This window comes from Triturus cristatus, chromosome 7, assembly GCF_964204655.1.
Source record: "Triturus cristatus chromosome 7, aTriCri1.1, whole genome shotgun sequence".
NCBI classification, from domain to species: domain Eukaryota; kingdom Metazoa; phylum Chordata; class Amphibia; order Caudata; family Salamandridae; genus Triturus; species Triturus cristatus.
The window spans coordinates 1,717,158,666-1,717,184,623 of NC_140590.1; the positions used below are offsets into that span (position 1 = coordinate 1,717,158,666).

Consider the following 25,958-nt stretch of genomic DNA (forward strand, 5'->3'; position numbering starts at 1 on the left):
TTAAGTCTACGAATGCCACTTGCCTTTTGGGACACTATATTCATGCGCTCATGGATTCTGCGAAGAAATTAGCTCCAAAACTATCAGAGGACAATAGGGTTGGTTTTAATGAGGTCCTGGCGGATGCCCAGGCGGCAGCGCGTCAGGTGATACAGAGTGGACTGGACACAGCTGATTCAGTAGCAAGAGTCATGGGGTCTTCTGTTGCCACTAGGAGGAGTGCGTGGCTTAAGTCTTCAGAGTTTTCCCCTGATGTACAATCAACGCTGTTAGACTTGCCTTTTGATGGCTCTGGACTCTTTGGCAAAAAGGCAGATGCTGCACTTGAACGTTTTAAAGAAAGTAAGGCTACGGCTAAGTCTTTGGGCCTTCAATCCCAGTCAAGGGGATTGTTTAAAAGATATAGGGGTTTCAGAAGGGCAACCTTTCGTTCCTACAGGCAGACCCAGCAGCAACAGCAGCAACAACAGCAGAGCTCTCTGTATAGGGGATACAGAGGCAGAATCAGGGGTCGCACACGTGGCCGTCAGCTCTCCTCCTCCTCCTCTTCCTCTTCCTCAGCCCCTCCTACCACCGCAAAGCAGCCCTAGATCCGCCATTCTGGATCATGCTGGTCCTGTGGGGGGCTGGCTTACTCATTTTCTACAAGATTGGGGATCTGTTACTACAGACCTTTGGGTTCTAGATCTTGTAGAAAATGGGTACGCCCTTCCCTTTCGGGAATTCCCTCCAAATTACCCTCCTTGTCAAGGGGCTTGCTCAGAGAACCACCGTCTTCTCCTACAGGAGGAAGTCCTGAAGTTACTACAGAAAGGTGCGATAGAGGTGGTTCCAGAGCAGGAGAGGGGTCAGGGATGCTACTCACGGTATTTCCTGATTCCGAAAAAGGACGGCAGATTGCGTCCGACATTGGACCTCAGGATCTTCAATCTTTATCTGAAGCAAGAGAAGTTCAAGATGCTCACCCTTGCGCAGGTTCTTCAGGCGCTGAATCAGGAGGACTGGATGGTGTCGATCGACTTGCAGGATGCGTATTTCCACATCCCCATCCTGAAGTCACACAGGAAGTATCTCCGGTTTACGGTAGGATCGCAACATTAGCAGTTTGCGGTCCTTCCGTTTGGTCTTACTACTGCAACCCGAGTCTTCACGAAGGTGATGGCAGTGGTAGCAGCCCATCTCAGAAGGTCGGGGATTTCAGTTTTCCCCTATCTGGACGACTGGCTCATCAAAGCGGAGTCGCCGGAGAAGGTGCTACATCATCTGCAGGATACAACTCGGCTGTTGTACAAATTGTGTTTCTCGATAAACGTGCCCAAATCTCGCCTGGTGCCCTCTCAGCGCAACCTGTTCATAGGTGCGGTACTGGACACTACTGTGTGTCGGGCATTCCCACCTCCACAAAGGATTCTCAACATACAGAATTTGATTCCTTTATTTTACAATGGAGCGGTCGTTCCAGTCCTGAAGGTCCTTCGCCTGCTCGGTCTGTTTGCTTCCTGCATTCTGTTGGTCAACCATGCACGCTGGCACATGAGGGCGCTCCAGTGGTGCCTCCGCGGGCATTGGTATCAGCACAAAGGATATCTCAGGGAGTCTGTGAGGATCTCCAGAGAAGCTGCAGCGGATCTGTCTTGGTGGAGCGTGGAGGGCAATCTGTCGCAAGGAAAGCCCTTCCATCTACCTCCATCGGTGGCCACGGTAATAACGGATGCATCCACTTTAGGGTGGGGTGCTCATCTGGGGAATCTGGAGATCAAGGGTCTTTGGTCTCCAGAGGAAAGGTTGCTTCACATCAACCTTCTGGAATTGCGGGCGATACGTTTGGCGCTCAAGGCCTTCCTCCCATCCCTTCGCGGTCAGTCGGTTCAAGTCCTGACGGACAACACTACCGCGATGTGGTATGTCAACAAGCAGGGAGGAGTGGGATCTCATTGTCTCTGCAGAGAGGCTCTGCGTCTCTGGTCCTGGGCTCAGGATCATCAGATTTGTCTGATGGCAAATCATCTGGCCGGGGTTCTGAACGTACGTGCAGACAGTCTCAGTCGGCAGTTCTCCGCCGACCACGAGTGGAGGCTTCATCCGGAGGTGGTTCGTCACGTCTTTCGGATGTGGGGAACTCCTCGGGTGGACCTGTTTGCCACTCTCATTGCCAGTCATTCTGCAGTCTCCAGTATCTGATGCAGGGAGAGTTGGGGGACGCGTTTCAGTTGAGTTGGGGCTCACAACTCCTTTACGCATTTCCTCCCATACACTTGATTCCTCTGGTTCTGAGGAAGATTCGCCAAGACCGGGCCCAAGTCATATTGATCGCCCTGGATTGGCCAAGAAGGGTGTGGTACACAGATCTTCTCCACCTCTCCTCATGCGCTCCGTCTCCCTCTGAGGGCAGACCTCCTCTCGCAGTCTGAGGGGCAGGTTCTACACCCCCACCTCCAGAGCTTACACCTTCATGCCTGGAGATTGAACGGGGCAATCTGAATTATTTTTCTCTCCCGCCTGATGTGGTAGATGTAATTTTGTCTGCCAGACGTCATTCCACCAAATCTATCTATTCCTATAGGTGGTCTAAATTTGTACTTTGGTGTGGAGAGAAGTCAGTTGATCCTTTGAGGGCTCGCTTATCTGATATTCTGCAGTTTGCCCTTTCTCTTGCTCAGCAAGGATTTACTGTGGCTACTGTTAAGGGATACTTATCGGCCTTGTCGGCTTTCCTTTGCTTGCCAGATCAGCCGTCTTTGTTCAAATCGCCTATTGTTCTACGATTTCTTAAGGGCCTTACAAACAGGTTTCCTCCTACTCCCTTTATTGTGCCTCAATGGGACTTAAACCTTGTCTTAACTTATCTTATGGGTTCTCCTTACACAAGTGTCCTATGACACTGTTGTCTTTCAAGACGGGTTTTCTCATTGCAATCACCTCGGCAAGGAGGGTAAGTGAGCTTCAAGGTCTGAGTTCAAAACCCCCGTTTTTGACCATTCATGCTGAAAGAATGGTACTCAGGACCAGGGCTGCATTTCTGCCTAAAGTGGTAACTCCCTTCCATTTGGGGCAGTCCATTACCCTTCCTACCTTCTATCCTCCCCCTACCCTTCCAAGGAGGAGGAGAGACTTCACCGCTTGGACCCTAAGAGGGCGGTGAGCTTCTACCTTGACAGGACAAAAGACTTTCGAGTTGATGACCAGCTCTTCGTGGGCTTTGTTGGCTGCAGGAAAGGCAGAGTGGTGCACAAGCGCACCCTTTCCAGATGGATTGTCTTGCGCATCAAGATATGCTACTCTTTTGGTTGGTAAGGAACCTCCAGAGGGTTTAAGAGCCCATTCCACTAGAGCTAAGTCTTCCACTTCTGCCTTGTCTAGGGGTGTTCCTGTGGAGGACATTTGTAGGGCGGCAACTTGGGCCTCCCTCCACACTTTTGCACAACATTATTGTTTAGACTCCGAGGTGAGGAGGGAGGGACATTTTGCTCTTTCCGTCCTTCAGGACTTTCTGGTATAGAAGGGTGGACACCCTCCTCCGGGAGTGGGGACTGCTGTGGGGATCTATTCACAAGGTGAGGAATCCACTGGCAGATGTATCCATCAGAAGAACAAGTTACTTACCTTCGGTAACGCTTTTTCTTGTGGATACAGTATCTGCCTGTGGATTCGATTTGGGAAAAAGGGGGTGGTGATGGACAGAGTTTCTGAATGATGCAGAATACTCTTACCAAGTCAAGAGATCATGGTTTTAATCCATCACCATTTTTTAGCTCACTGCACCATCCCAGCTCAGAACCTGGCTACATGCAAATTAGTCTGTACCTGTCCCAGTGCATGATGGGAACAGGGCAAACCAAACTACCAAGCCAATTCTTATACTGGGAAGGAAACAAGCTTCCGGGGACCGGTTTCTGGCATCACAGCCTTCGTCGGCCCGGCTTGCCTGAATCCTGATGGTGCAATGAGCAAGGGACTCACGTCTGAGCATACCCTCCCACACTGAGTGTGGATAAAATCGATTTGGAAAAAAGGGGGTGGTGATGGACAGAGTTTCTGAATGATGCAGAATACTCTTACCAAGTCAAGAGACCATGGTTTTAATCCATCACCGTTTTTTAGCTCACTGCACCATCCCAGCTCAGAACCTGGCTACATGCAAATTAGTCTGTACCTGTCCCAGTGCATGATGGGAACAGGGCAAACCAAACTACCAAGCCAATTCTTATACTGGGAAGGAAACAAGCTTCCGGGGACCGGTTTCTGGCATCACAGCCTTCGTCGGCCCGGCTTGCCTGAATCCTGATGGTGCAATGAGCAAGGGACTCACGTCTGAGCATACCCTCCCACACTGAGTGTGGATAAAATCGATTTGGGAAAAAGGGGGTGGTGATGGACAGAGTTTCTGAATGATGCAGAATACTCTTACCAAGTCAAGAGATCATGGTTTTAATCCATCACCGTTTTTTAGCTCACTGCACCATCCCAGCTCAGAACCTGGCTACATGCAAATTAGTCTGTACCTGTCCCAGTGCATGATGGGAACAGGGCAAACCAAACTACCAAGCCAATTCTTATACTGGGAAGGAAACAAGCTTCCGGGGACCGGTTTCTGGCATCACAGCCTTCGTCGGCCCGGCTTGCCTGAATCCTGATGGTGCAATGAGCAAGGGACTCACGTCTGAGCATACCCTCCCACACTGAGTGTGGATAAAATCGATTTGGGAAAAAGGGGGTGGTGATGGACAGAGTTTCTGAATGATGCAGAATACTCTTACCAAGTCAAGAGATCATGGTTTTAATCCATCACCGTTTCTTAGCTCACTGCACCATCCCAGCTCAGAACCTGGCTACATGCAAATTAGTCTGTACCTGTCCCAGTGCATGATGGGAACAGGGCAAACCAAACTACCAAGCCAATTCTTATACTGGGAAGGAAACAAGCTTCCGGGGACCGGTTTCTGGCATCACAGCCTTCGTCGGCCCGGCTTGCCTGAATCCTGATGGTGCAATGAGCAAGGGACTCACGTCTGAGCATACCCTCCCACACTGAGTGTGGATAAAATCGATTTGGGAAAAAGGGGGTGGTGATGGACAGAGTTTCTGAATGATGCAGAATACTCTTACCAAGTCAAGAGATCATGGTTTTAATCCATCACCGTTTTTTAGCTCACTGCACCATCCCAGCTCAGAACCTGGCTACATGCAAATTAGTCTGTACCTGTCCCAGTGCATGATGGGAACAGGGCAAACCAAACTACCAAGCCAATTCTTATACTGGGAAGGAAACAAGCTTCCGGGGACCGGTTTCTGGCATCACAGCCTTCGTCGGCCCGGCTTGCCTGAATCCTGATGGTGCAATGAGCAAGGGACTCACGTCTGAGCATACCCTCCCACACTGAGTGTGGATAAAATCGATTTGGGAAAAAGGGGGTGGTGATGGACAGAGTTTCTGAATGATGCAGAATACTCTTACCAAGTCAAGAGATCATGGTTGTAATCAGGGCTGCATTTCTGCCTAAAGTGGTAACTCCCTTCCATTTGGGGCAGTCCATTACCCTTCCTACCTTCTATCCTCCCCCTCACCCTTCCAAGGAGGAGGAGAGACTTCACCGCTTGGACCCTAAGAGGGCGGTGAGCTTCTACCTTGACAGGACAAAAGACTTTCGAGTTGATGACCAGCTCTTCGTGGGCTTTGTTGGCTGCAGGAAAGGCAGAGTGGTGCACAAGTGCACCCTTTCCAGATGGATTGTCTTGCGCATCAAGATATGCTACTCTTTTGGTTGGTAAGGAACCTCCAGAGGGTTTAAGAGCCCATTCCACTAGAACTAAGTCTTCCACTTCTGCCTTGTCTAGGGGTGTTCCTGTGGAGGACATTTGTAGGGCGGCAACTTGGGCCTCCCTCCACACTTTTGCACAACATTATTGTTTAGACTCCGAGGTGAGGCGGGAGGGACATTTTGCTCTTTCCGTCCTTCAGGACTTTCTGGTATAGAAGGGTGGACACCCTCCTCCGGGAGTGGGGACTGCTGTGGGAATCTATTCACAAGGTGAGGAATCCACTGGCAGATGTATCCATCAGAAGAACAAGTTTCTTACCTTCGGTAACGCTTTTTCTTGTGGATACAGTATCTGCCTGTGGATTCCTCACTGAGCCACCCGCCTCCCCATTGTCCACCCTTGTATACCTTCAGTATATGATGGTGTTTCAAAATGTATTTGTTACTATCAAAGGCATTGTGTTATTTCTTTTGCCTTTCTATTCATTCTCCACACTGTGTGTGTTGATTTGTCTATTATGTACTGTGTATACTGTGTATATATATTGCTGTCAGTCCGTCCGTGTGCCTCGAAGGCACGGAAAAAAGGGCGGAACTGATGTCATCACGCCGACGAGGTCTTCTTATGGAGCCGGTGACGTCAGCGGAGTCGCGAGCGGAGCCGTGCCTCTGTGACGTCGTCTTCGACCTCATCGGCGTGGACTGCTACAAAAGTTTCTGAATCTTGCTGGCGCAGGAGATATTCACAAGGTGAGGAATCCACAGGCAGATACTGTATCCACCAGAAAAAGCGTTACCGAAGGTAAGTAACTTGTTCGCCAGGCCAGGTCCTCCCTGGACTGGAAACAAGCATCCTAGGACCGGTTCCGGGGTTTCACCCCTCTTCAGCCATGATAACTTGATTCCAGTGGCATGGAGAGCATGGGACTCACGTCTGAGCATACCCGTCCCACTCGGGGTGACACATGCAAAAAGAACTATTGATGGACAGAATGCAGAACAATGTCATACATTCACCCAAGTACAGAGATCTGGGCCTAAATCCATCGTTTTTTGCTCACCATGCCATTCCAGTTTGGACCCAGCCATATGCAAATTGGTCTTGACCCTGTGCCCTATGGGAACAGTCCAGCCCGAACTGCCAGGGTCCCTTGCTCACTTTGCCTCTGGATTCAAGATAGCCTGGCTGATGAGGGTTATGAACCCGAAACCGGTCCCAGGATGCTTGTTTCCGGTCCAGGGAAGACATGGCTTGGCATTTCGGCCTGGACTGTTCCCAGGAGGCACATGGTCAGACTGATTTGCAAATGGCCATGTCTGAACTGGGGTGGTGGAGTGAGCTAAAGAATGATGATGGATTAAACCCAGATCAGTTGACTGGGGGTGAGTCTTTGATTTGCTCAAATGCTCCGTCCATCATCCCCTTTGGTATCGCTTTGTTCGCCCTAAGTTAGTAGGGTATGCCCAGACGTGGGTCCCTTGCTCACTTTGCCACTGGATTCAAGATAGCCTGGCTGATGAGGGTTATGAACCCGAAACTAGTCCCGGGATGATTGTTTCCAGTCCAGGGAAGACATGGCTTGGCAGTTTGGGCTGGACTGTTCCCATGAGGCACAGGGTCAGACTGATTTGCATATGGCCATGTCTGAACTGGGGTGGTGGCGTGAGCTAAAGAATGATGATGGATTAAACCCAGATCAGTTGACTGGGGGTGATTGTTTGATTTGCTCAAACGCTCCGTCCATCATCCCCTTTGGTATCGCTTTGTTCGCCCTAAGTTGGCAGGGTATGCCCAGACGTGGGTCCCTTGCTAACTTTGCCACGGGATTCAAGATTGCCTGGCTGATGAGGGTTATGAACCCGAAACCGGTCCCAGGATGCTTGTTTTCAGTCCAGGAAAGACATGGCTTGGCAGTTCGGGCTCGACTGCTCCCATGAGGCACAGGGTCAGACTGATTTGCGTATGGCCATGTCTGAACTGGGGTGGTGGAGTGAGCTAAAGAATGATGATGGATTAAACCCAGATAAGTTGACTGGGGATGAGTGTTTGATTTGCTCAAACTCTCTGTCCATCATCCCCTTTGGTATCGCCCTGCTCAATCCCGGCATCTCCCGTGGCCAGCAACCTCACAAACCCCGGAGGACCTGGCTACTTTGTGACTCTAAGCATCTGGGACTCCCACGAGCAGTGGTACTGCTCAAAGCAAGTAACTGAGCCCTGGCATCTGCCAGGAACCGCAAACCCTGCACACTCTGCACTCTCCAAGCCTGGCCTGTGCTGGAGTGGATAAAGACCACGAGGACGTCCCCCCGGCAACTGTGACCCCGAATCCAGCACCCAAGGACCCACCTCGACGCTCCCTACGATGCCTGCAGCCTCAGAACCAGGGACCCCCCAACCGCGATCAGCAGAGGGTAAGATTTCCCGACACCAAAAGGCACCCCTGCACCCGGCGCCCTGCGGCTCCCTGTGCCCATCTCCTGGGTACCTACCTATCCTCCAACTACCCAACTTACCTCTCAAAGTGGTGGTCGCACCTGAAGAATCTTCGTCCCCGAGCCTGCAGCCTTTGTTCGTCCTTGAGCTTCTCCATTGAAATCCATTGAGCGCCCGACGGCTCAAAAGCACCCTGCCGCCTGAGTGCCCCTGGCAGTGCAACCTCTACTCTAACCTACTTCCCCATTTGCCCTGAGCAAGTGATCAGGAGCCCAGCTCCCACAGCCGCGTAGCCTGCTAGCCAGCAGCCACCAACCAAGGGCCCCCTGCCTCCCATAGGATAACATTGGGCCTAACTCACTCTGCACCCGGCTGCCCCTGTGCCGCTGAGGGTGTAACAACTGTACTTACCTGACCCTGGGAGACCCCTGAGTCTATGCCCAGAACCTTAACTCTGCCAGTCGGGTACTTACCCAAAAGCTGATAACTCTCTTTTCTTCCATAGGGTAACATTGACTGGTTTCACTTGGAATTTCTTTTAAGTGTGGAGTTTCTAAACTTTCAAATATTCACCTAAAATCAACCGAGTAACGAAAATTAGAATACTCATCTGCTATCAGGAGACATCCCAGTGCTGGATCTTGGTGCCCAGCACTGACCCTGAAAAGTAATTACAACCATACTTACCGCTAACCCAATTTTCTTCCATAGGAAGCCATTGACTGTTTTTCTGTGAAATTTCTTTTGTGTCGATTTCTGCAAACTACAAATATTCTTTAAAAATCGCACCAACTGTGAAAACGTAATTACTTACCTGTTTTAGATAGATGCCCCAGTGCTAAACCTAGGAGCTCAGCACTGGATTACAAAAGTAACGAGAACATACTTTACCGGTAACTTGAATTTCCTTCCATAGGATAACATTGCCTGGTTTTTGCTGAAAAAGTTTCTGTCGATTTTGCAAACTTATATTAGTTAAAAATATTAGCTATCACCTGTATAACCAAAACACATTCTTGCAACTGTTTACAGGTGGTGCCCCAGTGCTGGATCCAACACTGACTTAGAAAAAGTAACCATAACCCCACTTAACCTGCTAAGTGAAATTCCTCCCATAGGATAACATTGGTGATTCTATGAGAAAAAGTTTGTGTCAACTTTTAAAATACCAGAATATTGCTTAAAAATCACAACTGTAACCAAAACGCTTTGACTCAATTGTTTACAGGAACTGTCCCAGGACTGAATCTAGGATCCAGTACTGGAGTTAGAGAAGTAATTCTAAAAGTAATCAATTGCATTTAACTTGAAATTCCCATTGAGCTCAAGGTATTATTGTGTTTGAAATTGTGTTGCCTATTGCAACCATTGTACCTGTTATATTCAAAAGTCTATTGTCTATTGAAAAGGATTTAACTAAAGCATCTCATTCTGAGAAAGTATATTTTGATACCTATTGTTGGTTCTAAAATAAAACAACTATATATTTTTATACCAAAACCATTGGCCTAGAGTTCAGTTCTTGAGTGTGTGAGACCATTTGCTGACTGAGTGTGTACAACAAATGCTTTACACTGTCCTCTGATACTGCCTTACTGCTCGACCAAGCTACAACTTTAGAGAGTGAGGTTATATCTAACTTTAGCCTCTGCCAAACTTCTGGGGACTGTGCACACTGTACCTTTTTGGGAACAGTATATACAGAGCCACTTTCTCACAGGGTCTTACAGCCCTCACTGAGCCTTGGGAGCAGTCTGTACATAATTGTACCACCCAGGGGAGGCCTTAGGGCCTCCACCGAGTGAAGAGAGCAGCCAGTGTGTCATATCACAATTTTATCTAAAGAGAGAGTGCGAGAGCCCACAGTGAGTGTTGGGAGTAGTGAGTGTGTCACCTCACATTCTCACCCACAGAAAGAGTGTAAATGTCCTCACTGAATGTAGAGGGCAGACCAGTGCTTACTTTGTAAATAAATAAGTGCCAGGGCCCTAGGCTCCCTACTAAACATCACACTCCTATTAATGTGACAGTTTGGACAATTTCAGGACACCCAAAGCAGTAAGAGCAGCCTGAACGCTATAGAATTGTATTTTAAATATGTATATATTTGTTAAACTGATGTACTCTGTACAAAAATAGACAGATAGCACCACCAAGCTATCATAAGTAAGTGTGAGTGCCAGGCACCTGCAAACACCGGCACAAATTAAGCATTGGAGCAGGCCGTACACTTCCTCCAACTGCTACCCCCAGAGGGAGTGTTAAAGTCCATACTGAGTGCAGAGAGCAGTCTGTACAAAAGCCTCAGAGAGTTGAGGGAGTGCCTTGTGCTTCACCTCACATTCTCATCCTCAGAGGAAGAATAAAAGTCCTCATTGAATGCAGGGAGGAATCTCTGCATCTCCTCGGACACTCAACTCTCACTGAATGCAGGAAGCAATCTCTGCATCTCCTCGGACACTCAACTCTCACTGAATGCAGGGAGCAAGCTGTACATCTGCTCGCGCAGTCAACTCTCATTGAATATAGGAAGCAATCTCAGCATTTCTTCGCTTCGCCAACTCTCACTGAATGCAGAGAGCAATCTCTGCATCTGCTTGGACACTCAACTATCGCTGAATGCAGGGAGATGTATGTGCATCTCACACAGTCCAGTCTCACTGAATGCAGGGTCTGTAATCTCCTCGCACAGTGAACTTTCATTGAATTCTGGGAGCAGTCAGTAATCTCCTTGCAAAGTCAACTTATATTGAAAGCAGGAAGCAGTCTCTGCATCTTCTCGTATATTCACCCCCAATTTAGTGCACGGGACAGTCTGTACGTCTCTTCATTCACTCAGAGTGAATGTTACTGCTCTTGCTGAGTGCAGGGAGCCATCTGTTCATCACTTCACACTCACCAACAGAGGTAGAGCTGTCACTAAGTTTTGGAACACCCTATGTGGCACCTCACACTGTCACCCCTCAATGAGTGCAGGGTGCAGTGTGTATCCATTCACAGGCAAAACCAGGGTGCTACAGCCCTCTCTAAGTGCAGAAAGCCATCTGTACATGATCTCACACTCACTACAGTGTTACAGCCTTCATAAAGTGCATGGGGTCCTTTGTATATCCCTTCACACATTTACTAACAGTGTGTGAGAATCCTCACCGGTTGGAGGAAGCCATCTCTACATCACTTCACACTCACTAACTCTGTTCTCACTCTGAGCGTCAGAGCCATCATTTAGTGTGGGAACAGTGTGTAGGTCGCTTTACACTGTCACTGACAGAGTTACGTGCAAGGAGTCAGTCATTGCATTCAGTACTGACCCATGCCCAATTAAAGGGTCTCTGGCAAGAGACTATACCTCTGCCTGATTGAGAAGAAAGGGATGATACTGTCACAAGAACAACATGTTTGTAGCATGTGTCGCTGTAAATACACATGCTCTGTATACTCCTGCCACCTAGTGTTGGGCTCAGACATTTGCAAGTTCTTTTCTTTGAAGAAATCTGTCTAGTAACGAGGTACAGTGGTTCCTCCCTTTGTTTGGAATGAACATGGGCATCGACTTCCTGTTAGATCATTTGTTCGAGGCATATGAGCTGCAGATTACACACTTGTGCATAGATCGCCATGTGGTGTTGGGCCCGGATGTTTGCAGTTTGTTTTTCCTCTTGGAAAGTCTTTGGGAGTCACGAGGTCGGTGACTCCTCCTTTGGATCGTATTGCGCATGGGCTTCGGGTCCATCCTCAGATTGTTTTTTTCCGCCATCGGGCTCGGATGTAATCTTCACGCTCCGGTTCCGAACAGCTTCCAGTTCGACGATCGACGCGCAATCCTCACCCCAAATCGCGGTATTTATTCGATCGCGATCTCCCCACTCGACGCGCCTTCTCATCGGCACACACCTTCGGTTCCAGTCTTCGACTGCGGCCCTCGGGCCTACCCAAGCTCCGGTCCTGGCTAATGTAAAGGACTCCATTTAAAAAGTGCCCTCGATGTGGGTCCAAATTTCCCCACACCGATCTCCATGAGGTATGCAATCTCTGCCTCTCCCCTGCACATGAGGCTCGAGACTGTGCTGCGTGTAAGTCTTTCCGGTCCAAAAAGACTATTCGAGACCGAAGAGCCAGAAGAACAATGGCACACTCCTCGACGAGGATTCCGGATGACATCTTCGGAGAAGGCGTCGACGCTCCTGAACAGCATCACACCGACAAAGGCCTCGTCAGCGCTTCCGAAGCCGACGACTCAGATGTGGAGGACATCACTCCGGCGCAGAGGGTCGTGAGTACCGATCTACCCCCCACCACACCCTCGCCGGCACCAAAAAAGGCTTCGGTCACGCCTTCGCCTCCGAGCCTAGGCGAGACCAAAGACACTGCTTCACACACCGCACCTTCGGGCCCGGTAAAGAAGCCAAGTAAGCCTTCCGGCGGCTCGGGCTCGAGCCAGCCCACCGACGGTGCCGATAAACACGCTTCGGGCCCGAAAAAGAAACCGGCCTCTACCTCGACACCGAGCCCCGCACCGAAGCACTCGGGGTCGAAACCCAGCTCTTCGGTACCGACACCATCCTCAGTACCGACCAAAGCACACAAGGCCACCGGCACCGACACTTCAAAGCCGAAACCCATCTCGGCGCCTACCAAACAACCGGAGGTTCCCAAGCAGGGTTCCAAACAACAAACCGGCACAGAAAAGCCTAAAAAACCACCGGCCCCGACGCCTTCGGCGCCGACGGACCAACCAACCTCACCAGAACTATTTACACCGGATCCCTTGCAAAAAACATTGACCAAGGATCCCAAAACTGGACATTTTACGCTCTCTAGCAAAAAGAGACTTTTAGAGAAACCTGCTCCGCCTCCACCTCCAAAGAGGAAGGACTCTGCTACTTCTCCCTTCAGAATACCTTCCCCACCTCCTCCACCTTCTCCGCCTCCACCCCCTTCCCCTTCCCCTTCTCCACCCCAACCTCATCGTTTCTCGCCCCCGTCTCCGGACGATGATGATCAGGGGGACCCATATGATGACATAGGGGATGTGCCCCGGACATACCCACAGGGGACCCCACCCCTACAGGATCCCCAGACCCAATATCCCTGATATCCCCAATGTCCCACAAGACGATCTTTACCCTTCCAGACCTTCTCCACCAGAAGACTCATTGGGGTTCAACCACCTACTGCAAAGGGCGGCACACTATCACAGGGTAGATTTACACACCGACCCCGTGGAGGAAGATTTCCTCCTAGACACATTCGACACCACACATAGGTCCACCTCCATATTGCCTATGCTCAAAGGGGTGGTAAAACAAGCGCCAGAGATCTTTAAGGACCCAGTTAGAGCCAGGGTCATTAACCCGCTCATCGAGAAAAAATACAAAGCCGCCCCCACAGATCCCTCTTACATCAGAGGGCCAGCACCACTAGATTCCCTGGTAGTATCCACCGCACGTAAAAGGGCAAACTCCCAGGCGTCAGGCGAAGCACCACCACCTGACAAAGAATCTAAACTATTGGACGCATCAGGCAAGCGTACTGCATCCCAAGCTGCCAATATATGGCGTATTGCTAATACTCTAGCACTACTAGCCAGATACGACAGGGCCCATTATGACGAAATAGAAAGCATAATGAACCACCTCCCTGATAAATATAAAGCTAGGGCCAACGAACTAATTCAGGAGGGCAAAACTATTACTAACACCTCCATACGTTGTGCCCTAGATGCAGCAGACACAGCTTCCAGGGCCATTAATACTAGCGTCCTCCTCCGTCGCCATGCCTGGCTAAGGATTTCAGGGTTTAAACCGGAGGTCCAAGCCTCCATCCTCAACCATCCCTTTGACCAAGAACATCTATTTGGCCCAAAAGTGGATGAGGCCCTAGAAAAATTGAAAAAGAATACGGACAATGCAACATCTATGGGAGCCTTGCAATCACACCCTCCCAGACGCTCCTTTAGCCGCTCTTCCTTTCGGAGCATATCCAGAGGCTACTCCTCAGACACCGCGTCCACTTCATACAAATCCCCTACTCAGTCCACCTTTACAAGGGGTTATCAAAGAGGCGGCTACAGGGGTAACAATAACAAAGGCAGAGGCAAAACCAACACCGCCCGCTCTGCCACACCGCCTACCCAATGACTTCCCCCCGCTCCCCCCAGGCCATCCCACTCCGGTCCGGGGCAGACTCCAACATTTCCTTCCTGTCTGGGCTACCATCACCTCAGACAAATGGGTAATACAAATAATTTGGTCAGGCTACTGCCTAGAACTAATATCTACCACCCCAAACATTCCACCCACACAACGCCCAATCTCACCAGAAAATCCACTGTTACTGAAGCAGGAGGTAATCTCCCTCCTACAAAAACAGGCAATAGAATACGTTCCTACCAACCAACAAAATATAGGCGTCTACTCCCTATATTTTCTCATACCAAAAAGGGACGAGACTCCTCGACCCATCCTAGATCTCCGGCCCCTAAACACATACATGCACTCAGATGATTTTCACATGGTAACGCTTCAGCAGGTACTTCCGCTCCTCTCCCAAAACGACTTCCTCACCACTCTGGACTTAAAAGACGCTTATTTCCACATTCCAGTGCACAATGCTCACAGAAAGTACCTCAGATTTGTAGTGGACTGACAACACTACCAATTCAAAGTGCTCCCGTTCGGAGTCACAACAGCGCCACGAGTATTCACCAAGTGCCTAGCAGTGGTGGCAGCACATTTACGAAGACAACACATTCACGTCTTCCCATACTTAGACGACTGGCTGATAAAAGCCAGGTCATACAATCAGTGTGTACAACACACCTCCACCACTATCCAACTTCTTCACCAACTGGGCTTCACGGTAAACCACGAGAAGTACCATCTACAACCATCCCACATAAAACAATACCTCGGTGCCACCATAGACACCTCAAGAGCGCTAGCTTACCCCAATCCTGCCAGGATTGCAAGCATTCAAGCTCTGCGCGCAAAGTTCATAGCACAACACTCCCTTCCAGCTCGGGTGTTCATGCAACTAATAGGGATGATGGCCTCTTGCATCTTCATAGTACCTCAAGCAAAACTCCAGATTCGTCCTCTCCACGAGTGCTTGGCGCGCCAGTGAAACCAGGCCCAGGGTCAACTAACAGATCTGGTGTTGGTAGACGGCCGCACCCATCGCTCTCTGCAGTGGTGGAACACCACACACCTTTCAAAAGGTCGACCGTTTCTGGACCCGGTTCCTCAGATAGTACTAACAACGGACGCATCGCTCTCCGGCTGGGGAGCTCATCTGTTACATCTCACCATGCAGGGCAAATGGACACCTCAACAAAAGTTACTCCATATCAACCATCTGGAGTTACGAGCAATATTCTTAGCCCTAAAATCCTTTCAAACACAAGTTTCAGGAAAGTCAATCCTGATACGCACAGACAACATGACAGCCATGTACTATATTCAGAAACAAGGCGGCACACACTCTCCACAGCTCTCTCAACTAGCTCAGAGCATATGGAGAAGGGCCATACCCCAGAAAATCTTTCTCCTAGCTCAGCATGTCCCAGGAGTCCAAAACACTGTGGCGGATCTGCTCAGCAGACAGACACAACAGATCCACGAGTGGGAGCTTCACCCGCAAGTTCTTCACCCGTACTTTCAAATGTAAGGACATCCACAGATAGACCTCTTCGCCACCCACGAAAACGCCAAATGCCCAAGCTTCGCCGCCAGATACCCACACCCATTGTCCAAAGGAAATGCGATATGGATGAACTGGTCAGGCAGATTTGCGTACGCTTTTCCACCTCTCCCACTCATTCCACTAGTGGTGCGCAAACTACAACAACACTCCCTCACACTAATCCTAGTAGCTCTAACGTGGGCCAGACAACCGTGGTACACCACACTGCTGGAACTTTCTGTAGTACCGCACCAAAAACTACACCTCTCTCCACACCTCTTAACCCAGAACCATGGAGAGATCAGACACCCGGACCCAGCTCAGCTCAACCTTGCGATCTGGCTCCTGAAATCTTAGAATTCGGGTACCTAAATCTTCCCCCTGACTGTATGAACGTCATCAGAGAAGCTAGACGACCCACCACTAGAGCCTGCTACGCCACCAAGTGGAAACGCTTTGTTTTCTATTGCCATAACAACACCATCGATCCCCTTGACGTGTCCATTCAACACATCATAGGCTACTTACTCCACCTACAAAGGTGCAATCTCGTCTATACGTCCATTCGACTACACCTCGCAGCTATGGCAGCTTACCTACAAAACAGGCAACATCTATCACTCTTTAGAGTACCTGCCATTAAAGCCTTCATGGAAGGCCTTAAAAGGATAATCCCCCCCAGAGTGCCACCCTCACCTGTGTGGAACTTAAATATCGTTCTCACAAGGCTAATGGGGCCTTCCTTCGAACCTCTGCACAAATGTGAACTACAATTCCTAACATGGAAAACTGCTTTTCTTGTAGCCATCACTTCCCTTAGAAGGGTCAGTGAGATACAAGCAATTACCATTCAAGAACCTTATCTCCAAATGCACCATAACAAGGTTGTTCTCCGTACCAACCCAAAATTCCTCCCTAAAGTTATTTCTCCCTTTCACCTAAACCAATCAGTAGAACTACCAGTATTTTTCTTGCAACCACAGACCGTTGCAGAAAGAGCTCTTCACACACTAGATGTTAAACGAGCCTTACTCTACTACATCAAGAGAACACAACCATTTCGTAAGACCAAACAACTGTTTGTCTCTTTCTCTCCACCACACAAAGGCAACCCCATCTCAAAATCAGGGATAGCTAGGTGGATTGTAAAATGCATTCAAATTTGCTACCACAAAGCAAAACGAACGCTATCCGTTCCCCCTAAAGCCCATTCTACACGAATGATAGGGGCTTCTATGGCATTCTTAGGGAACATCCCATTAGATGGTAACTGCAAAGCAGCTACATGGTCAACACCGCACACTTTCACTAAACACTATTGTGTAGATGTGCAAACTAAGCAACAAGCTAGTGTGGTCCAGGCTGTACTCAAAACATTATTTCAAACCACTACAACAGATACGGGTGGTCGCCGCTAAGGTTGGGAACTGCTATATAATCTATGCACAAGTGTGTAATCTGCAGCTCATATGCCTCGAACGGAATATGCTACTTACCAGTATGCCTCTGTTCTTGGCATGTAGAGCTGCAGATCTACACACACCCACCCGCCTCCCCGGCTACCTGTATCTGTTCCAGTTTATCTTATTTAGATACACACACACATGGGCATCTTCACTGTTATTACTACGCTCCATCTTTCCCTGCTGGCGAAAAACAATCTGAGGATGGAGCCAAAGCCCATGCGCAATACGATCCAAAGGAGGTGTCACCGACCTCGTGACTTCCAAAGACTTTCCAAGAGGAAAAACAAACTGCAAACATCCGGGCCCAACACCAGATGGCGATCTATGCACAAGTGTGTAGCTCTGCAGCTCTACATGCCAAGAACAGATGCATACTGGTAAGTAGCATATTCCTTCTCCACCATCGGCTTTGGACGTGTACTGATAGATCTCAGTGTTTGGCAACTTGCAGCTCTTTCATTTGACCAAAACAGTTGTTCTACATTCCAGTGTAAAAGAAACTCATCTCAGCAGTGGATCTTTGGCTCCACTTAGCTTTCAATAGGTTGTTCCACAACCAATGGCCTTCCAAGGACGCCTCACCGCCAAGGCCTTTTGACCCCTTCCCAAGACTCCGCTCATCCCGTCTGGAAGACTTTGTCTTCATGATTACATGTACAGTAATGGAATGGACCCCCTTCCAGTCCTGCCCCCAGTGCCACTTGAAATTCCTGTGGACCGACCAGGAACTGTGTAATCTCTGCCACTTCCTTGACCACGACGACACCATGTGTAATGCCTGCCTCACCTTCCAGTAAAAGAAGACTCTTCGGTGTTGACTCAAGCGGAGGTGGGCACACCAAAGGATGCAGAGGCAGGCGTCCAATGACATGCTCCACAGCTCAGGGGAAGGCAGTGTTGAAGCAAAGGCACCCGGTCCTTCGGGGGCACAGTCCCTCTAGTCATCACCCAGTGAGGAGGCAACCTTTTCCTCTGACTCTGGTGCCTCACAGCCACAGACAAAAACTTGAAAATTTGTTCTGTGAGTTTTGTTGGCAGCAACATACATATCAGTCCAGCTTAGTGGCCCCTGAGTTGAGGCAATGCACTGCTCCCAAGGGGGTCAAGTGTCAAGGCTGTTGCCTACAAAAATTCAGAGGGCCACCACTGCCTTCAGTCCATGGTTGTCACTGACCGAAGTCTCGGAGCCGACAATGCCTCCTCCTCTAGGGGCCAAGCCAGCTTCTTGTCAAGCCTGAAGATACTCCACAAGCCTGGGGACCTTTTGAGCTGAAAGGCCCCTCTGTCCACATTGGCATAGAGACTCACGGCAGTTCCTAAACCAGTCTCAAACTCCTTTGGCTCCAAAGGCACACGCAGTGCTGAAAAGACCTTTGGTGACTGGTTCTGAAGAGTCGAAGAGCCAGCAGCTGCAGGAAGAGTTGGATACATGCCACAAGTGTATGCTGATTCATTTGCAGATTGGCAAAATCTACACTAAGCTGCCTCTAAAGCCAACAGAGACTTTGCCATGGAAAAGGAGGCTAATCTTCGAGGAGGAAGTTGCTATTGAGCCTCCATCCTCCAAGCACAAACTATGTAGAGATAGGGGCTCTATCCCTGTCCATATTACACCTCATCTTCAACCTCCTCCTCTTCTGCCATCTATTCCTCCACCACCACCTCCACATACATCACCTCTACAATACTCACCAGAGGAATCACCCCACTCCTCTTATGGGGAGGGAAGTTGACATCTACAATGCACCTTTTGACCTGATGCCTACTGACGACCCGTCGCTTGGACGACTATAATTTCGATACTCAAGGGATGGTACAGACCCAGACCTGTTCCCAGCTAGTCCTCCCTCCTTCAGATGATACCACAGTGTATCATAAAATGATACAAAGGGCATCCAAATACAATAAGATGGACATGCAGTCCTCCAGGAGGATGATGACTTTCCACTGGAGACTCTGACTAAGACCTTGTGCACAGTACAGTTCCTCCCTGTGCTAAAAGCCACCACAGACATCTTCAAAGAGCTGTCAAAGCGAGTAGAGTAACACCCCGGGTGGACAAAAATATAAGCCCTCTCCGAATGACATATCTTAGATACATGGTAATGTACTCCCTGACTCCCTCGTCGTCCACACCGTAAGCAAGCGCACAAACACCCAGGCCACAGGAGATGCCCCTCCTACTCCTCCTTCTCCTCCTCCTCACCTAAGACAAGGAGAGCAAGAAAACAGATGCAGCGAGGAAGAGGGTAGCGTTGGCCTGCTCTCCCGATATGGCATGGCACATTAGGATGACATGCAGGTTCTCTTTAACCATCTCCCCGAGGAGTATAGGCAAAGAGGAGAGGAATTGGTGTTGGAAGGGAAGACCATCTCTAACACCAACATCTGTGGTGCCCTAGAAGCAACTTACACTGAAGCATTGGGGAAGAGAAGTAGGTGGAGGAGGAGGTACGATTCCATGTCTCCATTTACCATCTACCCTTAGATGGTGAATATCTCTTTGCCCAGCAAGTTGACCAGATGCTGAAAAAGACACAGAAACCGCCAAGGCCATGGGTGCCTTCCAAACATCTCTCCCTAGGGCATCCTCCCATGCGTCGTGAGGAAGATGCGGCAAACATCACAGACCCTTCTTAGCTTAGTGGCCTCCACCTGGCCTAGACAGCCCTGGTACTCAGCCCACCTTGAAATGTCAGTCAGCCCATACAAGAAGCTCCCCAGGAGGCCGAAACTTCTCGGCAGAAACAATGGCCAGATCAGGGATCTAGATTTCAAGCAACTCAATCTAGTGATCTGGCATCTGAGGCCTTAGATTCGGCAACCTGTCACCCTCAGGAATGCAAGGACATCCTTCGGCAATCTTGCAGGCCTACCACACGTGCATGCTGTGCAGTAATGTGGAAAAAATGTGTCCACTACTGAATTGACAATAAGCTAGACCCCTAAAGCCTGCTGTGTAAGATATTATTAGCTATTTGCTCCACCTTCGAAAGTCGGTGCTAGCCTACTCCTCGATACAACTCCATTTGGCCACTATAGTTGCATTAGTACAAAACAAGGAGCATTCCTCCCTCTTCCGCATACCTGTAATCGAGGCATTCATGGAAGGCCTTAAAAAGGTCATCCTCCAAGAGTTCCCCCAGCACAACTTTAGAACATTAATATTGTTCTTCCCATACTCATAGGTCTATCGTTTGAGCCCTTACATAATTGCTCATTCCAGTATTTTTGATGGAAGGTAGCCTTCCTAGGTGTAATAACTTCTTTGTGACGCATTAGTGAATTGCAAGTCCTTACATTGCAAGACCCCTTCATCCAAGTCCACAAGTAGAGAGTAGTGCTCAGGACAAACCCTAACTTCCTTCCTAGGGTGGTGTTTCCTTTCCACCTTAACCAGACCATAGAGCTACCAGTGTTGTGTGTTTCTTGTATGGCCCAATGTTGTTTTCCCTATCTTAGCCTAATTGTGCACTTTGTAGGTCACTTTTGTTTCATTCACGTTATTCAATAACACGCTTGCTTTTGTGCCAAACTGTATTTTCACACAGAACCAGCACATGTTTTTGCATTTTATTGTTTTCCTGGGATTTAGTGTGAATAGCCTAGGCATGGTCAAACAACATTGCCCCTTATTATTCTCTTTGGTCAGACAGTAGCACCTAGACATATAGGAGAATGCAGCTGCTGTTTGGAATACACATATCTTGTCACATAACTAGGGACAGGGTTCTGGAAAACAAAGACACACAGAGCGAAGGTCCTGAGACAAGAGTGCTGCATCAGCTGAGATGTAGAACATCCAACTATGTATGCTAAGGTATGGAGTTTGCCACTAAACCCAGAGCTCTAAAATGTATAACCACTTAGCTTTAGCAGTTGGGAGGGTTTAGGTAGATCTGTAAGATAAAATTACAGGGCTTTTTATTGTATATGGTTTATTAAGCATCCTGATGACATTATTGACATGTATTTGTTTTCTAATTTTAGCACATTTATTGCATCTTACTAGTACTAGTGAGAGAACAAAAGAGTGTGTCCTGTTACCGCGATCCCTGAGAGGGCCGAGAGTGTTATGTTTTGGGGTTGCCAATCGCTTATCTCTCTGGAAAGGTTAGGAGGGTAATAGAGGAACTATGGCTAGTCGTACTCGGGCTCATAGATACTAATGTGGTGTGGTGACTCAGTCCCCTACATACTGATGTTCTATGGTCCCAAGCATAGTTCTGTTCCTGAGTAGGATCCTTGCGACACCAGTCTTCTTTCCCCAACCAGACTGGGTGGCGAAAGATCGCTTCATACTCTAGATGTCAAGTGTGCCTCACCATAGAAAGAACAAAACCTTTCGTAAAGCAGACCAACTGTTTGCAGCCTTAGAAAAACCCCTCAAGCTCAACCAATATCTAAGGCAGGAATTGCTAGATGAATAGTCCAGTGTATCCAAACTTCCTATCAAATAGCTGAGAGAACACTCCTTATCACTCCCAGGGCACATTCTATTCAGAACACGGCTGCAAACATGGCCTTCTTAGGAAACATTCTCCTAGATGACCTATCCAAGGCACTGCTTGGTCACCTCCACACCCACACACATTTACTAAATACTAGTGTATGGATGTTCTAGCCAGGCAACAGGCTCTGGTTAGCCACTCTGTCTTAAGGACCTTTTTTCGGACACCGGCATCATCCACATGCAAGCCACTGCTTATGGAAGGGTTTTGCTTTACAGTCCATGTAGACCATGTGTATCTACAGCAATGAATCCTTTTAATGAAAAATGTTACTCTGTAAGCATCTATTCATAGCGCGCAGTGCTGTAGATTCACGTACGTCCACCCTCCTCCCCAGATGTGTGTGACTCTGATCACAAATCTTTCTTTCAGTTACTATCCTTTGCATGCAATACACATGTGCATCATATTATGTTCACTCACCACTCCCTACTACTATCACCTGTTGTGCAGAAAGCAATGGAGTTGATGCCCATGTATATTTCCAAATAACAGAGGAGTCAATATACCTCATGAGTCGAAAGACTTCTTCAAAGAAAAACAACCTGCAAAAGTCTGAGCCCAAGACTAGATTGCAGGAGTATGCAAAGCATGTGACTCCATAGCACTTCACGCTAGTAACTGATGTTTATGGAGTAAGTAACATTTTCCTTCACCGTCTGAGGCCACTCTCATCTTTCCCTACAGGCCATGGGCATAAAGATGATAACCAACGCTAACATACGGCAGCCGGTGAAATGTCTTGAACACCCTATGTTCATGAATCGACTCGTCGGACTTGCGGGACCTCCAGGAGGGGCTGGTGTAGGACTGGGTCTGGCTGACCGTGGTCCTATGGTATTTGGTAAGTATTCCCTATCCCCTATCTCCTCTCTCCTTCCATTACTGTATTCACTGCTCGCTGTTCCATCACTTTCTGCTTCATACTGTAAACATCTTGTTTAGGTTACACCTAAGGACAGCTTTACCTATCTGGCAGGAGGTATTGTCACCACACAAGACATTACACACACATACACATTACAAATATACATATACAATAAAATAGAATATACAGAGAAGGTATATTTGAACATCTGTTTGTACCCAGTGGCTACTGTGATTTAGCTGGCTTTTCCAAACAGATCAGAAGGTGGTCCATTAGCACTGGTATCATACCAGGACATTTTGTGAATGTTAACATCTGAAAAGCACTTTCTTATTTCATTTGTACACAGATACACACAAAAAATCAAACAGCCCTGCCACTACCCCAACACACACACATTCATGAACCTCCTCGAACTGAGCCTAAGCCTCACCCCACTGCTGTGGTCTTGTGCTCCCTAGCTCATTCCAGTCCTGCTTTGGTGTTCCCCCGCCTGTTTCGTCTCTTCCTGTTTCTCAAGCCAGAGGAGGCCTTCTTGAGGTTGCTCCTGCGTTCATGTTTAAGATCCATGGTAAGCAAACCTGTCTTTTCTGTATCTTGCAACCTGTGCAAGCCGTGGTCTGTGAGTGCAGATTCCCTGCTCTACATTCAGCGGGGACAATGCCACCCAACACAGGCATGTGGTGACCAGGAGGGCAAGGTGCCTGCAGTCCATCTGAAGATAGAATAGAAGGGGTGACCAGATGTCCCGGATCTTCCTGAAGGGTCCCTGGTTTTTCAGGATCTGTCCTGGCAGGCCAGCAGTTGTCATTCAGATAAATCAATGTCTTGATTTTGAATAGAGGTTCAGGTGTATATAAATAATGTCCCGGGTGATCCACACCTGTCTTTCCTGTTCCTCACACCTTGCACAGAGAGTAATTGCTTCACAGTCTCATTTGACGTGCTGCTTCACCTCATTTCTGAAGTAAAACAGGATTTAAATAAAAATCTATCTTATTACAAAGGTGCCTTGAGCTAAGTCCACGTTTACAAACCTTCCTCTGAGCTTTGTCTCAGTCTAGGGAGGGAAAAGGGAGTGGCTTATTTAATAATAGCATTATTTGGAAGTGTTGTGACATAAACATGCACATTATTGATACTATGTGAACTTTTAAATATGTGCCTATCAATCAATCAATCAATCAATCATGGAATTTGTATAGCGCACTACTCACCCGTAGGGTCTCAAGGCGCTGGGGGGGGGAACGTTACTGCTCGAACAGCCAGGTCTTGAGTTGCTTCCTGAAGGCGAGGTGGTCCTGGGTTGTCCGGAGGTGGATGGGGAGGGAGTTCCATGTCTTGGCAGCCAGGTAGGAGAAGGATCTTCCTCCGGCGGTGGTTCTGTGGATGCGTGGAACGGCGGCGAGGGCGAGGCTGGCGGAGCGGAGCTGGCGGGTGGGCGTGTGGAAGGTCAGGCGGGTGTTGATGAGCTTGGGGCCCAGGTCGTGGAGGGCCTTGTGTGCGTGGGTGAGGAGTCTGAACGTGATCCTCTTGCTGACAGGGAGCCAGTGCAGGTCTCTCAGGTGTCCGGAGATGTGGCTGTGCAGGGGGATGTCCAGGACGAGTCGTGCTGAGGCGTTCTGGATTCGTTGGAGTTTCCTCTGGAGTTTGGCGGTGGTGCCGGCGTAGAGGGTGTTTCCATAGTCCAGCCGGCTGGTGACGAGTGCCTGGGTGACCGTCTTCCTAGTCTCGGTGGGGATCCACCGGAAGATCTTTCGAAGCATGCGCAAGGTGTTGAAGCATGAAGATGAGACGGCGTTGACTTGTCTGGTCATCGACAGGGAGGAGTCCAGGATGAAGCCCAGGTTGCGTGCGTGGTCCGTTGGCTTGGGGGTGGTGCCCAGGGCAGGGGGCCACCAGGAGTCGTCCCAGGCTGAGGGTGATGATCCCAGGATGAGGACCTGCTGTCTATGTTCTATGTTTTTTCATTACGTCTGGCATTAGGTAAGCCGTTTTGACTTTTGTAAAATTATATGTTTAAAATACTTATCGGGGCTTTTCAGTCAGTCCTCTTTATCTTTTAGTCTCTTATTGTGTCATTCACAATTCTCTTCCACCCACTACAGCATACAGCATGGGGCACACCACTTCCGCCATCGGCTGTCTTCACTGTGAGCGATGGCATTCTGTCCTTTAACAAGGAACACATCCACACACAAAGGGCCCAACATCCTGGGTTTCCCTCCATCCTGGGTTTCCCTCCGAACGCTGTATTTTGATGAACCCGTCAGGACAGGAGCAGAATAGTAATCCCAATAATGACAGTGGAGCCAGGCTCAGCTCGGCCATCAGGATTATGATGTCAGTTTCCGACAGCCAATCGATGTTGACCTTTCCAACATTGTTTGGCATTCAAAAACGGACTTTGGGGCCCCCCCTAGCAGGGCCCCTTCCCCCCCACTGGCCCTCTGCAATAGGGCCTAAAGGTGCCCCCCTCAACATCAGTGCACTGTGTGGCAGGCAGGTATGTTTCAAAACCTCAATTACTCAATGCAAGCTTGTGCTACGGGCCTTTTCGGCCCACCGCACAAGCTTTCATTGAGAAATGGAGGTTTGCGACCCCCTTATGGGCAGTCGCATCAAAACACTATGGTTGGTTTCTTTCTGCAACGGTGTTTCGTCTGCCCGACATCGTACTAAGGCCAAAAGTAGTTCACCTTCAGTGCCAGGGACTATTCTGGCAATGTGTTCTTTGTGAAACCAATGTATAGTTTTGATTTTGGCAGATGTTGCTTGTATCTGCCTTGAGCAGGGCCTAGAAACTTCCTAGCAAAGCCAAAAATCTGGCAGCCAACCCCAGACCTATTGGCTTGTTTGTATACCTGGGCACCCTCAGAATAAAGCTCCAGAGAACATTTTTAATACCTTCTGTGCTAGTGTGAGGAAACATGAACTACTAATTGGAGATCCCTTGCAGCATCACATTTTGTTCCACCCACTCATCATTATGTGGTCCTGTGTCTCTTGTTTCAAGCTTCTTTCAATAGATGACTGAGAGGAGAGGATGTGGCCTCAAGACTAGAGCGATCGACCTGGTAGCTGGGGAATAGGATTCGAGTCTCGGCAGGGACGCTCAACATACTGTGGTTTTGGGAAAATCGCGAATTCTCTCCATGTCTAACAAAATGAATGTGTCCATCTGTAACGCAACTCGTGCTCATGTAAAGCGCTCTGATACCTTTGGGTCGAGTT

The 25,958-nt window shown here is 48.8% G+C and overlaps 1 protein-coding gene across 1 annotated transcript in view; it reads left to right on the forward strand.

The window, feature by feature from the left end:
• Window positions 1–25,958, forward strand: part of LOC146812870 (alpha-2-macroglobulin-like protein 1) — a 227,443-nt gene that overhangs the window by 95,518 nt on the left and 105,967 nt on the right. The window contains exon 17 of the mRNA XM_085619944.1: window positions 22,544–22,700. Within this exon, the coding sequence (XP_085476070.1) occupies window positions 22,544–22,700 (157 nt within the window). The remainder of the gene's footprint in view (window positions 1–22,543; window positions 22,701–25,958) is intronic.